We start from the raw sequence: 16193 nt of genomic DNA on the forward strand, positions 1-16193 counted from the left end.
TAGCTGAAAATGGTCCCACTGTAACCTTCAGAAGAAGCAAAACTATCAAAGACTTTGTAGTACGAAGCAGATTCCCAGAGAGAAATAATGAAGGAAATTGGCTAAAAAAGATGACCCCCTTAGGGAACTACAGATGTGGTAGTTGTAACCATTGTTCCCAGATGATTCAGGGTAAAACCCTACAAATAGGAGGTATAGACCATAAAGTAAATTCCTTCATTACATGCAGATTACGCTTTATTGTTTATGCCATTTTTTGCCCATGTGGACATTTCTATATAGGCAAAACTATAAGGACCTTATTTACCCGGTTTAGGGAGCACAAAAACTCCATCATTAACGGTAAAGGTGCTCCGCGCCTAATAGAGCATGTTAGGATTGCACACAATGGCAACCCTGAGATTCTGTCGTTTGCGGGTTTGGAACTAGTGCCTGTCCCGGCACACGGGGGCAATAGACAGAAACAACTTCTTAGAAGAGAGGCATGGTGGATAATAAAAACAGAGGCTCTTGGAGCCCTAGGTCTGAACGACAAAAATGATATGGGGGTTTTCTTATGAGGCGAAAATCTGTCTCGAAAAAAGTTATTACAATTATGTGTTGCCGTGTTTGTATTTTTTAAAAAATCCTTTAATTGTGTTTGGAGAAGAATTTATGAAGTTCCCCCGCACCGTACTATCTGGTAAGAATAGATTGTAGCTCCTTCTTAGGTCCACGTCAGTCTCCTCCCTAGTCACCTTCCCTCCAAAATGTATTGGATATTGTATCCTTCAATCTCCTCCCCAAAGCTGTTGCACCACACCTCCACGCCTTTGTTTTAGATGAAGGACTTTTCCTATTTTTATTAAGTCAGAGCACCATCTGTATTTTTTCCCCCCAGAAAAAAAAATGGACTCTCTATAAAATATTACTGTTAACCCTACATGCTAGAGGGTAACACAAAAAATTGAGGATACAAGCAGTGCCCCTATATCCCTTCTGTCGTCTTCCAGTGATACAATTTGTTTTCATAGGTTTTGTGTGCATATCAGGGAAGCAGAAATTATTGATGCATGAAGTTCTGTCTCCAACAGTGTTGTCAATCCATGATACACCAATCTTCAACTTCCGTGATCACGCACAGTCGAAAATGCTTCTGCAACCTCTTCTATCAGTTATTTCCTGATTGGGATTGGAGTTTATTTGTGACTATTTAACCATGATTTGTGCCAAAATTGCAACTATTTTTATAAATTCACATCTGGATTTGAAAGATATATCAAGAGCAACAAATATTCTTGCACAGCTAACTTTGATAGGCTAGTGGAAGAGTCGCACATATACAAATGTGCCAAAAAAGTGACAAATATAAGTGAAATAAAGGAGAAAACTCTAAGATAAATGATCTTCAGTAAATGCATATGACTATTTCTTTGACAGTTTCATTGGTTATTTGGTTATCTTAGCTTGGACTGCCATTGTGGGCATGCCCCAGTCTTCTGGAGTCAATTTGGAGTCACTCAGAGCCCGAAACTTATAATTCAAGAGCTCTTTCAAACTTGCGTGATTCACATTTGTATGTGTTCCATGATTTTTACAGCTAGTATACTTTCACTGCTTTTTATTTCATTAATCACTCATTCGTGTTTCAAAAATTGGATGTTTTAAAAATTGCACAGAATTTTCTATTTTTTTCCAACATGCAGACCACAGAATGTGTTGCTCCTGATTTATCTTTGGAATCCAGATGTTTAAAAAATGTTGCTCAAAAAAATCTCAACCCCCTCTCCCTGCAGGTGAAGGAAAAAGATTAGAAGGGGATTGTGCTCAGATGCAATGTTTATCACCATCGCTGAAGAAGTTATCAAAGTTCTGTAACTGATGGAATAGAATTGTCATTTGTGAGGAGCCACCAAGATGATGACCAGGACAGATCAGAGGTAGAAGGTCGGAGCTACGACTGAGTTATACAGCAAGTGATCTCCATATCTTCCTTATGGCAGCCCTGGTGTGCAGTAATTTTTTGGTGCTATATATTAATGTGCAGTATATTCCCAGCATTTATAGATTGCTGTGTGCGGTGTATTAGTTACTGCAATATTATTAGTATTATACATGTATGTGGGTATTAGTGTGGGTATATATATTTATCTGCACCTGTATCATAGTATATAAGGCTGGAAAAAGACGCAAGTCCATCAAGTCCATCTAAGAATTAAACAAATGTTTTATCCCCTTAACCCCTGATATCTCTGCTCTCCAGAAAGTCATCCAGGCCTCTCTTGAACATGTACATAGAGTCCGCCATATCAACCTCCTGCGGCAGAGAGTTCCATAGTCTCACTGCTCTTACAGTAAATAATCCTAGTCTATGGCAATAAGCATAGAGGATGCCCCCTTGTCCTGGTCACAGGCCTGTATTTGAGTGTTTGTGTATTTCAATGTGTAACCTATATATATGGTGCTGTCTTTATATATGTGTGCTATACATATATATATAGTGTATGGGGAAAATTTATCAGAAGTGTCTGAGAGCAGAACTGTTCTAGTTGCCGGTGGCAGCCAATCAGAGCTCAACTTTTTCCCACAGCTATTTATGAAATCAAGCCAAGCTCTGATTGGGTTCCATGGTGTCTGCTCTCAGACACTTCTGATAAATCTAAATATGTGTGCATATGTCTGGGGAGCGTATATATGTATATTCTCAAGTATTATGAGCAGGTTGGGGCCGGCAGCAAGTGTTTAGGTATATAGGGGCTCTGATTCTAAGTTTGCACTGGGGCCCACTGGTATCTTGTTACGTCACTGTGTAATCTGCAAACGTGAAAAGAGTAAGAAAACACACCACAGACCCATTTAAAAAAATGGACATAAAAATACACATGAAATTCATGGACAGTATTCTGAGCTTAAAATGTGTGTTTATTAAATATCCCTCATACTTAGCAGTATGGACAATAGGGTCTATATATACTAAATACACACATATATATATTTGATATTTGTTTAAGTTTAAGGTTTAAATAAACAGATTTCAGAATTATGTAATTTCCATCCATTTTGGTTGTTAAAGTAGGGACAAAGTGACTCCTATGACTCAAAGGATGAAGATTATTATTAACTGGATACAGTAAAATGTGGTTGACCCTTGAGTACTAAGCACTCTATGAACAAAGTACTTGACCCTGTCACACAATATAAGACTCCTGTATTCGGCATACCAATAAGGTCATTTTAATATTTTCCACTTAAGCAATTGTGGCCAAGATTTGCTAAAAATGCCGGTGGGAAAAGGGACTGAGCTGTTCCCACATAACATATGGTTGAAACTAATTATAATTAGAGCCTTGTAATTGCTGGCTATTTAAACATTAAATCCTTCTAATGCACATTAATATTCTTGTATGCAGCTGTGCCATCAAGCTTGACTTATATCCCTGAACAACGTGGACACAAGTGTAATGTGTTTAATTAACGATTAGGCCATTCACCACTCAAATCCATATACGCTCATTGACAAAAAATAATGCATCCAGATAGTGATGTCAGATGTCAGAACTAAACATGGGCAGATATGCAAATGAATACAGGTGTGATCTGACTGGACACCAAGACGCAAAAGAACATTTTGCTAGGGGACACTCAGTGAGAGTTTGTTAAATGATGTTTACACTTTGATGATGTATTAAGAAGGGTCTAAGAACGTCCAAATCACCTAACAAATTTTATACTGTGAGGGAACTTCATCCATGAAATACTCCCCAAGAAGCTTGATTCTTGTATCATAAGTAGAAAGTGAATATCAGACTTGTAGTGGCTATAATATTCATTCAGCCCATGGCTCATGGCCGTGTCAATCTGCCCACAGTTGAAAGCAGATGTTATGTGAGGGTATGCACACATGGTGAAAAGGCTCCAGAGAGCTGAAGCAGACCACCAGTAGTGGATTTATAGCTCCTACAGTTTTGCTGTCAATCATCTAGATATATGTCTTATTACACAATCTTGTCTATGGCTGCACCATCTCCAGGTGCTTAGAAGAAGGATATGTGATGTTACAGTTACGCTTCCTGCTATTGACTGCCAGTCATTTGAAATGTTGTTTGAGGAAGCAGAACTGCTCAAGACTGAAAACCTATCATCTTCAGCAACAAATCCAGTATTTTCTTGGAATCCAATGATAGTTCTACGAAGTTTGGCCATGTGACGAGCGCTTCAATTACGCTTGGTCCAACTACTGGGGTGATGACATTCAGAGCCATTTCATACTATCTTGTAATCCTACCCGATGAGGGCTTGGGTCCCTGTGCAAAATGTGCTGTATTATTCAATGAAAACAGTCAAATTTTATTTCTAGAAGTAATGTCTATTTGGATCTTCTGGAAAACCGACCCACCTAGGTCATCGTTCTTACTGCATAATTGATTAACTGTGGGAGGTGTTTTTTTACATTTACATTTCGTTCACTTACTCGCACAAGGAGCTGTCGTTTCTAGTATTTGGCAAAAATCATTCACATGTATAAAGTTTAATTTGAACCAAACAACTTGGTATGTTCTTCAAGTAGACAAAGGAAGAATATGAAGAATATTTTCTTTTACATCATGGAATTAGAATTCCGAGTTCGTTCCACTCCAGATAACATGTAAGACACTTATGCCATGTACAAATAACTAACACTAACTACAATGGGCGAGCTATCATACAGTATATGTTAGGATTGTCATTATGAATGCAACAATGCCTGAACATCTGATCTCCATGTTTACGTCATAGCTAAAGCATGACCTTGCAATCAGTATTACAATAGTAATCTGCATCCTATAAGGTAGGCCAGTGCAATAGAACATGTTGGAATGATGAATAAATGTATTCACTTTATTATTTATGAGAATTGGAGATAAAATAAATACAGCCCCGGTTATGCTTTGAATTAGCATAAGATATACAGTAGAAGTGGCATATTTTAGGAAACATAGAGAGTGGTCCTTAAAATAGTAACGCTTGCTGTTTACATATCATTTGGCAGTGTTCCTTTAAACCTCATTACAAATGGATAGACTGGTTAGGTCAGGAAGTTCTTACAGGCTGTCAAATTATATTTGCGATCCGTATGCTTCAAAGATATAAGCATCTCTCTGCAGATTTGACACTCTTTATAAAATGTTAGACATATGTTTGAAATGGTCCCATCCTCCAACACCTCTTATAGGCTTAGACAGTGCTCAATAAAAACTGCAATAACATTTTACCTCCGCTTGAAATCCTTCAACCAAGATAGCAACCAGAAGATTGAAGAGTACGTAATTCCCAAATGTCATCAAGGCCACAAAGTAGAGGGCAGCCCAAGGAGAGGTACTGGCCATCCCATTATACAGCACCACGTTCCAGTCTTCCTGTGTCAGTATCTAGGGGAAAGTTAAAAGATAGTAAAGTATATTTAGAATGGAAAACCTACACAATTAAATCCTATTAGACTTAAGGCGCCTATAAAAAATAAGACTGACATCGGTTGAACCCTTCAATTTAAGTGGGGCTGGCCAACTATTTCATGTGTGTGGGGTCGACCAGATTTTTAACCAACTTTCAACTTTAAGAACACAGGGAAAGGTAGGTAACTCAATGATGGTATTATACCAAAACCAACATAGGCCAAAGTCTAATAAAGATCAACTCCAAGTAGGAGACCAACCCCATGACATGGTTATGCCTTAACAGGGCATATGGTGTGATGTATACTGCATGTAAATATCGATTGGGTGAAATATGTCTTTGCTTGTCCTAAATTGTTACTGTGTCCTCAAGCTTTATTTAAAAATTATGTAATTTATTTTAAAATTACATAAATTTACACTTAAATAATGTAGTAACAAGAGAAATTGGTTTTTTAAAGTTAACAGAACCTTTAATAACATTTTTTAGTAAAATTATGTTATAAATGAAAGCTGGAAAAATAAAGCAAAGCAAAGACTTTCTCACAAAAAGGTCATGTGTTGTGTCTTACGGTTCTTCTCGATACAATTGAACACATTCTGGCACAGACACATTTATCTTTAAATGAGTAATGCTGAATCATGTTTTTTTTTTAAGCTTGCCATCTCATGTCCCTCTCCAAAAGCTTGTAAAGACGACATATTTACTTAAGTTATAGTCTTTCAATACATACATTGGGGTGATAGCTTTGCGAAACACTGTCCTTATTACATATATGATGATGATGTTGAGATCATAGTCATTTTTACACCAACTTTTATTTTCGTTCTATATATACTTTTCAAAATCGCTTAATTTTATCTTATATATTATATTATTCCGACCTGATGAAGAAGTAAGTCTGGCATCGAAATACATTGTCATTAGAAATGAGTGAATACACTCGTCCGAGCTTGATGCTCGTTTGAGCATTAGTGTACTCGAAACTGCTCATTGCTCGGACGAATATTTCGACAGCTCGAGAAAACGGCATCTCCTGCCGTTTTGATTTTTGGCGGCCAGAAACAGAGCCAATCACAAGCCAGGAGACTCTGCACTCTACCCAGAATGATGTGGTACACGTACATGTCAATAGCAGTGGTTGGCTGTCCAGATCAGGTGACCCTGGAATAGACTAGCCCCTGCCCGCTCTGCTTGGATCATTCTCTGTCTGGATGCCGTTAGGGAGAGAGCTGCTGCTGGTCAGGGATAGCATTAGGGTGTTCTATTAGATTAGTGTTAGGCAGGAGTGATACTACAAGAACCCAACAGCCCTTGTTAGGGCTACAATAGCGTTATATATATATATATATATATATATATATATTTTTTTTTTTTTTATTTGCTTGTGGCTGGGCTTGCTGGCACTAGTAGTGCAGCTAGTACCATATTGGGACGAATTTGCAGGGAGACTTGGGAACGTTCTCTTTAGCTCTTAGTGACACACATATCCATCTCAAACTAAGTGGGACAATTTATTAGGGGTTTGATTGAATTAGGCACAGTCTGCTTTTTCTTTTCTTTTTTTTTTTCCTCAAAATTAAAAGTCATCAGGCAGAGCACAAAATCCTGTTGTGTGCTGTCAGTGTAGGTTAGAAACTAGCCATAGCAATAGGATAGCATCGTTTTGTTAAAAAAACAAAAACACTAAAAAAAATTACAGATTACACTTTAATTTTGAAAATGTTGAACACAAGGGCTAGGGGTAGAGGACGAGGGCGTGGGCGTCCAACTACTGCAGGGGTCAGAGTTGGGGGGTGAGACACCACCTGCTGATGAGGGAGCAGGGGGACGCCGCAGAGCTGCACTCCCTAGGTTCATGTCTCAAGTTACTGGGACTCGTGGTAGTGCACTGTTGAGGCCAGAACAGTGCGAACAGGTGATGTCGTGGATTGCGGACAATGCTTCTAGCCATTTGTCCACCAGTCAGTCTTCCACGCAGTCCACCCATGTCACCGAAATCAGCACTCCTCCAGCTCCTCCACCTCAGCCTCCTTCCCCCCAGTCTGCCCCCTCCCAGGAAAATTTGGCATTGGAACCGGCATACTCTGAGGAACTGTTTTCTGGACCCTTCCCAGAGTCACAAACCACTTGTCCGGTTGCTGCTGAGCTCTTTTCCGATGCCCAGGTTTTCCACCGGTCGCAGTCTGTGGGTGATGATGACATTGTTGACGTAGTGGAAGAAGTGTGTAAAGAGGTGTCGGACGATGAGGAAACACGGTTGTCAGGCAGTGGTGAAGTTGTTGTAAGGGCAGGAAGTCCGAGGGGGGAGCAGACTGAGGGATCGGAGGATGATGAGGTGACAGACCCAAGCTGGGTTGATAGGCCGGGTGAACACAGTGCTTCTGAGACGGAGGCGAGTCCTCGACAAGAACAGATTGGAAGAGGCAGTGGTTGAGCCAGACGAAGAAAGGCAAGGCCAGAGCTGGTGCATCAGCACCAAATGTTTCACGTAGTGAAGCTCCCGTGGCGAGGGCTAGATTTTCGGAAGTCTGGAGGTTCTTTGAGAAACACCGGATGACCGACGGACTGTGGTGTGCAACCTGTGCACACCAGGATCAGCAGGGGTTCCACCACTACCAGCTTAACCACCACCAGTATGCGCAGGCATATGAATGCTAAACACCCCGCTCAATGGAACCAAGGCCGTTCACCTCCGGCCGGGCACACCACTGCTCCTTCCCCTGTGTCATCTGCTGCCTCTGCTAGTCAGCCCCCTGCCCAGGACCCCGGCCCAAACACCTCCCGTACGAAAACCACACCTTCGCCTCCACGATCCTCCACAGCATCCACCAATGTCTCCATGCGCAGCGTTCATCTCTCCATACCCCAGACGCTGGAGCGCAAGAGGAAGTACAGTGCAACCCACCCACACGCCTAAGCCCTCAACGTCCAAATCTCCAAATTACTTAGCCTAGAGATGCTGCCCTATAGGCTGGTAGAGACCAAGGCCTATCGCAACCTCATGGCGGCGGCCTCCCCTCGGTATTCGTTCCCAGCCGCCACTTTTCCCGATGTGCCGTCCCAGCCCTGCACCAGAACGTGTCAGACAACATCATCCGTGCTGTGACCAATGCCGTTTCTGACATGGTCCACCTGACCACAGACACGTGGACGAGTGCTGCCGGGTAGGGCCACTATATATCGCTGATGGCACATTGGGTTAACTTGGTGGAAGCTGGGACTGAGTCTGACCCTGAGGCTGCTCATATACTGCCAACGCCGAGGATTGCGGGCCTACCTCGGTCCAGGTCTCTCAGGCCTACTATGCCTCCTCCTCCTCCCACCCCTCCTCCACCTCCTCCTCCGAATTACCATCCGTGGGCATGGCGCCATCAGTCGGTAGCTCAAGGCACAGCAGCAGTGCCGTCGCAAAGCGACAGCAGGCGGTGCTCAAACTGCTGAGCCTAGGCGATAAAAGGCACACCGCCCAAGAGCTATTACAGGGCATCACGGCGCAGACTGATCTGTGGCTGGTACCGCTGAACCTGAAGCCAGGCATGGTTGTGTGTGACAACGGCCGTAACCTGGTGGCGGCTCTGCAACTCGGCAGACTGACACATGTGCCCATGTGTTAAATCTCATAGTTCAGCGGTTCCTCAAGACATACCCCAATCTGTCTAATTTGCTCACGAAGGTGCGCCACATCTGTGCGCATTTCAGGAAGTCCAGCACAGATGCTGCCACTCTCAGGGCAGCGCAGCGCCCCCTCCAACTGCTCGCTCACTGACTCTTGTGCGACGTGCCCACGAGGTGGAATTCAACATTAACCATGTTATCCAAAGTTTACCAGCAGCGCAGAGCGATTGTAGACTGCCAGATGTCAATTTCCACCAGAACTGGTAGTCAGGTCAGTCAGCTTCCTCAAGTTTACAATGAGGAGTGGACGTGGATGTCTGATATCTGTCAGGTGCTGAGTAACGTTGAGGAGTCAACCCAGATGGTCAGTGGCGATGCCGCCATCATCAGCCTCACCATCCCGCTGCTTGGCCTGTTGAAAAACTCTCTGGTCAGCATGAAGTCAGAAGCTTTGCGCTCGTCACAAGAGACGGGGGAAGAAGATTCCCTTGTTGATAGCCAAAGCACCCTCAGGTCTGTTTCTCAGTGCATATCGGAGGAGGTGGAGGAGAATGTTGGCGAGACAGAAGAGGGGAGTCCTTCACAGTTCAGCGTGTATGGGCAGAAGAAGAGGAGTTGGAGGAGTTGGAGGAGGAGGAAATGGACAGTCAGGCCAGCGAGGGGAGTAAATTCTTGCGAGTTGGGACTCTGGCGCATTTGGCAGATTTCATGCTAGGCTGCCTATCCCTTGACCCTCGTGTTCAAAGAATTTATTCCACCATCGATTACTGGGTATTCACTCTCCTGGACCCACGGTACAAGCATAATCTTTCCACTCTCATCCCTGGAGAGGAAAGGAGTGTGAGAATGCATGAATACTAGCAGGCCCTGGTGCACAAGCTGAAACAGTATTTCCCTTCTGACAGCGCTAGCGGCAGAGGGCGTACTTCTGCGGGTCAAGTAGCGAGGGAGAGTAGGCAAGCAGGCAGCTTGTCCAGCACTGGCAGGGGTACGCTTTACAAGGCCTTTGCCAGTTTTATGTCACCCCAGCAAGACACTGTCACCTGTCCCCAGTCTCAGCAGAGTAGGGCTGATCTTTACAGAAAGATGGTGAGGGAGTACGTAGCTGACCATACCATCGTCCTAAATGATCACACAGCTCCCTACAACTACTGGGTTTCAATGTTTCAATGCTTCCACATCAAACTTGTTAACTTTGTCGCCACCCTGCTGTGTTATCCACAAAATATACTGGCAAACTTTTATCATTTACCGATATAATTTCAGCGCTTCTTGCGCATCTGTTTACATTCCCCTCACCCGCCATAACCAAAACTTATAAGAACAGTACTACACTTGATCTTATACAAAAGGTTCTTAGAAGTGCTGTTTGTAGCCCCCGCCTGCTTTGAAAATTATAATTTTTTCAAAGTAAACGCTTCTGGCACCCGGCCCATTTTGGGTGGGGAGGAGCCGAGAGACAGGGGCTTGGACAGGCGAAAGCTCGCCTGGCAGCGGACCACCAGCTCCATCCCAAGATCCAACTAACATAGTTTTAACTGCAGCACCTTTAATCTACTACTACTTTACTGCCTCCATACATCGTCCCCTTATCAAACGAGCTGTGTCAGGCAGAATTTTTGGGTGTTTCACCAGATACATAATGCAACTCGGCCCATCTGTCACCGCCATGCTGGAGACCTGAAGTTGCAATCATAGCAGCTCAATATGGATGCCCCATACTGTCGCTCTTAATCATGGAACCATTTCCGAAAAAACAATTAAAAATAGAACCGCTATGCTATTCCATTATTCCTAGATGAAATATTCAAACGACCCCGCCTGCTTTGAAAATTATAATCTTTTCAAAGTAAACGCTTCTGGCCCCCAGGCCCATTTTGAGTGGGGAGGAGCTGAGAGACAGGGGCTTGGACAGGCGAAAGCTCGCCTGGCAGCGGACCGCCAGCTCCATTCCAAGATCCAACTAACATAGTTTTAGCTGCAGCACCTTTAATCTACTACTACTTTACTGCCTCCATACATCGTCCCCTTATCAAACGAGCTATGTCAGGCAGAATTTTTGGCTGTTTCACCAGATACATAATGGAACTCGGCCCATTTGTCGTCGCCATGTTGAAGACCTGAAGTTGCAATCATAGCAGCGCAATATGGATGCCCCATACTGTCGCTCTTAATCATGGAAGTCGTCTCCATGGCTGTCTCCACATGTCCTCCCCTTATCAAACTAGCTTGGTCAGGCTCATTTTTCGGGTGTTTCACCAGATACCTTATGGAACTTGGTCACTATGTTGCCACCATGCTGTGTTATCGACTAAATATACCGTCAACCTTTTGTTCACATAGGAAATCATTTCAGCGCTTTTTGCTCACCTCATTTGGTTCCTCTCTGCCACCCATTGGTTTAAAGCCTGAGTCCATTTGGGGTATGTCGCCATGCCACTCTCTAGCCTGCCGCTGCTGCCTCTGCATGCCGTCTTCTATAGTGTCAGGGTCAATTATTGGATGTTTTAGATGCTATCTAGCCTCATTCGGCCACTCTGTCATCGCCATGCTGTTGCCCATAATTTTGGCATAATGGTGCGATTAAGCAGCCTCAGAGGCATCCATGCATGCTGCCCCTGCTGTTTCCTGTCCATTTCCGTGGTGTTTCCATCATTTTCTGAGGTTTCAAGGTGTTTGGCCAAGCTTCCCTGTGCAGACCCTTGGTCCCCTTGAAAAATGCTCGAGTCTTCCATTGACTTCAATGAGGCTCGTTATTCGAAATGAGCACTCGAGCATCTGGAAAAGTTTGTCTCAAATAACAAGCACCCGAGCATTTTAGTGCTTGCTCATCTCTAATTGTCATTCATCTTAATCCAATAAATATTTAGAGTCAAATCATCCTTCTGTGTATCTATGTTGACCTGAAAGAACACAATCATATGCTTTTTTTTTTTTTTGCCAATACCATTTAAGGTTTTTTTCGGGTTATATCCTGAAACCAGGGTGGTTTACGCATCGGTTAGGTGAATCCATCAAGGAAACAAGATCAACAAGCTCCCTTTTCTTTTTTCCTGTTCCCTATTAATTTCTCAAGTGGCACCTGCTGCAATATTTTGGACTCCTATTTCTGCAGCAACATATATAATGAGAAAATATCCTTCATCCTTGTACTTGGTAGAAGGAATCACGTCTTTCCCCTTTCCATGGTTACAGTTTCAACACCCAATAAGATGAAAAATTTACTGAAATATATTCGATAACATGATGTAGACATCTGGAAGCTTGGATAGATTCCTATGGAGCATATGCCAAATTACCATCTATCCAAATTATCTCCACATGCAGAAAACAAATATATTACTTGATGGACTGTTTCACTAATGAGCAGTCATCAAAAAGGATTTCAGAAAAAAAAAGCATAAGTTTATGGTATTATGAAGGCAGTGTATTTAAGTAGAAGCATTCAGTGTTTATTTCCTCATTTCAAAAATGTATTTAAATGAAAGCCAATGACAGTGGTGGGTATACCCCCACAAAATATGTCAATATCTCAATAACCTGTCATGTGGCCTTGACAATCAATTATATCTTGACATCTTGGCAGCTCTTGGGTCATAGTGATCCTCATGTACAGTTATGAACCTTTTCATGGGATTCAGCTCTGGAGAAAGTGTAGGCCACTCAATTTTCGATATCATAGTCTCCTGAAGACACTCCGTAATGATGCAAATTTTATGAGTTGGCACATTGTCATCCAATTGTGTTGTTGATGCAGAGGTACAATAACATGCTCACATTTTACACCAAAGGCTTGTCTGTTGACAATAGAGGCTGAAGCATAGAGCTCTCCTTAACGTATCCAATTTCATCGATGGCCATTATTTCTGCACTGCACAAATCGACTTTCATCAGTGGTCTCTCAACTAGCCTAGATCGTCCAAGAGGCAAGAAGAAGACTGAGACTAGTGGTGTGGTACCCCTGCAGGTCATCTAGCTAAATGTGTATAGAGCATTCATCATCTAGATTCTCAGGGCATTGTTCACCATTAAGTGGTTATAACTGTAGAATTTGTTCAAAGGACATCCACTTCAATGCCATTCTGTGACTCTTCCAGTCTCTGCTGATGACATTATGTGACACTCTAATCTCAATGGCCCCCTCTGTCTGAGAACATCATACTTAAACGCTTGCAAGGGCAATGTGCTATTGATCAATTGTTAGATGTTATCTTGGACTTATGATGTCAAAAAGTAAACAGTATGATCAGAAGGACTGTTTAAATACCTATTTTTAACTGAACCACAAAATTTCACATAAAGGACATCAACATCACATCACATTCCTAACTTTTTTTTGAATATTGCTGTTGCGTAGCTGGCGCAGCATTACTTCTTTATGTTATCCCTAGAATGCATGACCTTAAAAATCTACACTTTTACATACCTGGGGCCTTTTAGGCCCGTGTGCAAATAACATGGAATAACTCAAATAAAAATACTTTTCAAAGTTTATTTGAAAAAATGCAAAGTAAGGATGGAACTCGGAACTCGGCCCATCTGTCGGCCCACTAGTACTGGTGTCTGCCGGGAGGGTATCTGTAATGGATCTGACCTCCTGGTGTCCCCAGCTAAGGCTGGTAAAATCCGGGCATTCCGGCAGCCTTAACTGGAGTTACCAAGAGATCATATCCATTATGGATCCCCTCCAAGCAGACACTAGCGCTAGTGAGAATGCATCCTAAGATGTGAATAATTCAAAACATTTTGTGCAAAAAAAACCCAAAGTAACTGAACGGGCTTAAAACGCCCAATATACTCATTTGATATAACTCTGTATAATAATGGTTTTTTGTCTAAAAGTTTTTTTTATATAAAAGTTGCAGTAAACATGCTGCAGGAATTTCCCTTTTCAAAGTTTCCTTTTCGAATTTACTAATAACCGCAAAATCTTTCACATGTTATCTGTTCGGAAGAATGATCCTTGCAGGCATTTTGTCCACAAGTGGTACAGACACGCTCCGATTTCCTGTCCTTCTTTGCTGGACAAATGTAACATCGCTTTCTTTTTTATCTCTTGGCTCTGGATGTTCCTGAAAACGTATACCACATCTGATCTTAGCTTACAGAAAATCTCTCTTTTGGACAAGAAATGTGGAATTCCTACAGTTCCTTGAGCAACTCTTACAATATTATTTGATGGGGTGCATCCAAGAACCCTAGGAGTACTGTCCCAAAAAACATTTGTTTTGGATGTTCTGGTTGTACGTTCTGCTGGATCCATTTCTTCTTCATCATCTGAAGAATCACTCAATGATGAAGTAGGGACATTAGCTGGTGGCATGTACTCTTCATCAGACAAAGAAAGTTCACTATCTTCATCACTATCAAAAATTATGTAGACTCTGCCATTGTAACCTTAGAAGTCAGTAAACTATAATGAAAAAAAATTATTACAATAGGGGTTGTAGACTCTTTGTTAGGCCCCTTCCACACTAGCGTTGCATTTCACATCAGGGTTCAATGCGTGAAAAACTGACGTTTTTGGCTGCGTTTTTGTTCCATTTTTCCTTGGAGTAATTAGCGTTTTTGCGTTTTTCACGCGCGTGTTGTTAGCGTTTTTTTTTGCGTTTTCGGCGCGTTTTTCACGCGCGAGTCAATGGGAGACTCGAGCATTTTTCAAAGGGACCATGGTTTGGGATTAAAATGTGTTATTTAATTGAAAAATAATGTCTTCTGATAAGTTGCAAACATCTGCGATCTATTCTTCACTGTTCCCCGTGTATATTATCTCCCGACAAGTTAGCAGATGTGAAGAACAGTGAAGAATAGAATAAAAACAGTGAACACAGTGAACACAGTGACCACAGGATCATTTAAGAGAAAAACACAGTGCAGAACACAGTGCAGAATAGATTACAGATGTTCGGCACATCTGCTTACTTGTCGGGAGATACGCGCGGAACGGTGCGCCCAAAATAGCATGTGAAGAACAATATATATGTGTGTAAAGAACACATTGCAGATGTTTAAATACATCTGCAATGTGTTCTTCACACATATATATTGTTCTTCACATGCTATTTTGGGCGCACCGTTCCGCGTGTATCTCCCGACAAGTAAGCAGATGTGCCGAACATCTGTAATCTATTCTGCACTGTGTTCTGCACTGTGTTTTTCTCTTAAATGATCCTGTGTTCACTGTGTTCACTGTTTTTATTCTATTCTTCACTGTTCTTCATTGTGTTTTTTTAATTAAATGATCGTTCTCGAGCAGGGGAAATACTGTTATTCTGGTCACCTAGCAACCCTTACGTTTAAAACGCATTGCACTCGCATTGCACTTGCAATGATTGCGAGTGCAATGCGTTCTTGATGCATCTCCATAGACTTGAATGGGGCGGGAAAAACGCGCGTGACACGCAAAAGTAGAGCATGCTGCGATTTTGACGCGCGTGAAAACGAACGCAAGCACGCGCGTGAAAACCAACGCTAATGAAGAAATACCCATTGAATACAATGGGACAGAGTGCAATGCAAGTTCTGCGCGTCAAATGCACACGCAGAACTCGCGCGTGAAAAACGCCAGTGTGGAAGGGGCCTTAGTGTCTGTGCACTTCACCTGTCTCACCTTCAGCAGGTCACCACTTTCTTTTATGTGAAGTGGAAATCTTTGGATTTTTGGAGCTCAGAGTTTCTTTTTCAAGAAACAAGAAAGCTGACTCCTTCCTCCTTCCTGTTCAGGAACTATGATGATGTCAAAGACGCATGACATCATGAGGTAGCCTCCTTCCCAAGATCACATGACCATGTAGTCAGGCACAATCCACACTCTGCGCAGCAACAGCGGAGTCATAAAGACTAAGGCTACATTCACACGACCGCATGGGGGACGTATATACGGCCAATATACGTCCCCCATAGATGGCAATGGGCGCATGGCGCACTACGGGAGCATGCGGCACCGTACCACTCCATACCCGGGAAAAAGATAGGACATGTCCTATTATTTCCCGTAATACGGCACCGTGCGCCATGTATCCCTATGGAGAGGGGCGGGGGTGAGTTGCGCTCACCTCTTCCCTCCACACGCTGCCGTTGCCCTGCTACGGTACGGCGGGCAACGGCAGTGTGAATGCAGCCTAAGTCACAGTTTTCCCCAGCAACAGAAAAGACAAAAAAAC

The 16193-nt window shown here is 42.7% G+C and overlaps 1 protein-coding gene across 2 annotated transcripts in view; it reads right to left on the minus strand.

Moving 5' to 3' along the window:
* CACNA1I (calcium voltage-gated channel subunit alpha1 I) overlaps positions 1–16193 on the minus strand; it is a 510641-nt gene that overhangs the window by 88382 nt on the left and 406066 nt on the right. For both annotated transcript variants that reach the window (XM_072127725.1, XM_072127724.1), the window contains exon 14: positions 5232–5387. In XM_072127725.1, the coding sequence (XP_071983826.1) occupies positions 5232–5387 (156 nt within the window). The remainder of the gene's footprint in view (positions 1–5231; positions 5388–16193) is intronic.

Source organism: Engystomops pustulosus, chromosome 10, assembly GCF_040894005.1.
Source record: "Engystomops pustulosus chromosome 10, aEngPut4.maternal, whole genome shotgun sequence".
In the NCBI taxonomy this organism is placed as follows: domain Eukaryota; kingdom Metazoa; phylum Chordata; class Amphibia; order Anura; family Leptodactylidae; genus Engystomops; species Engystomops pustulosus.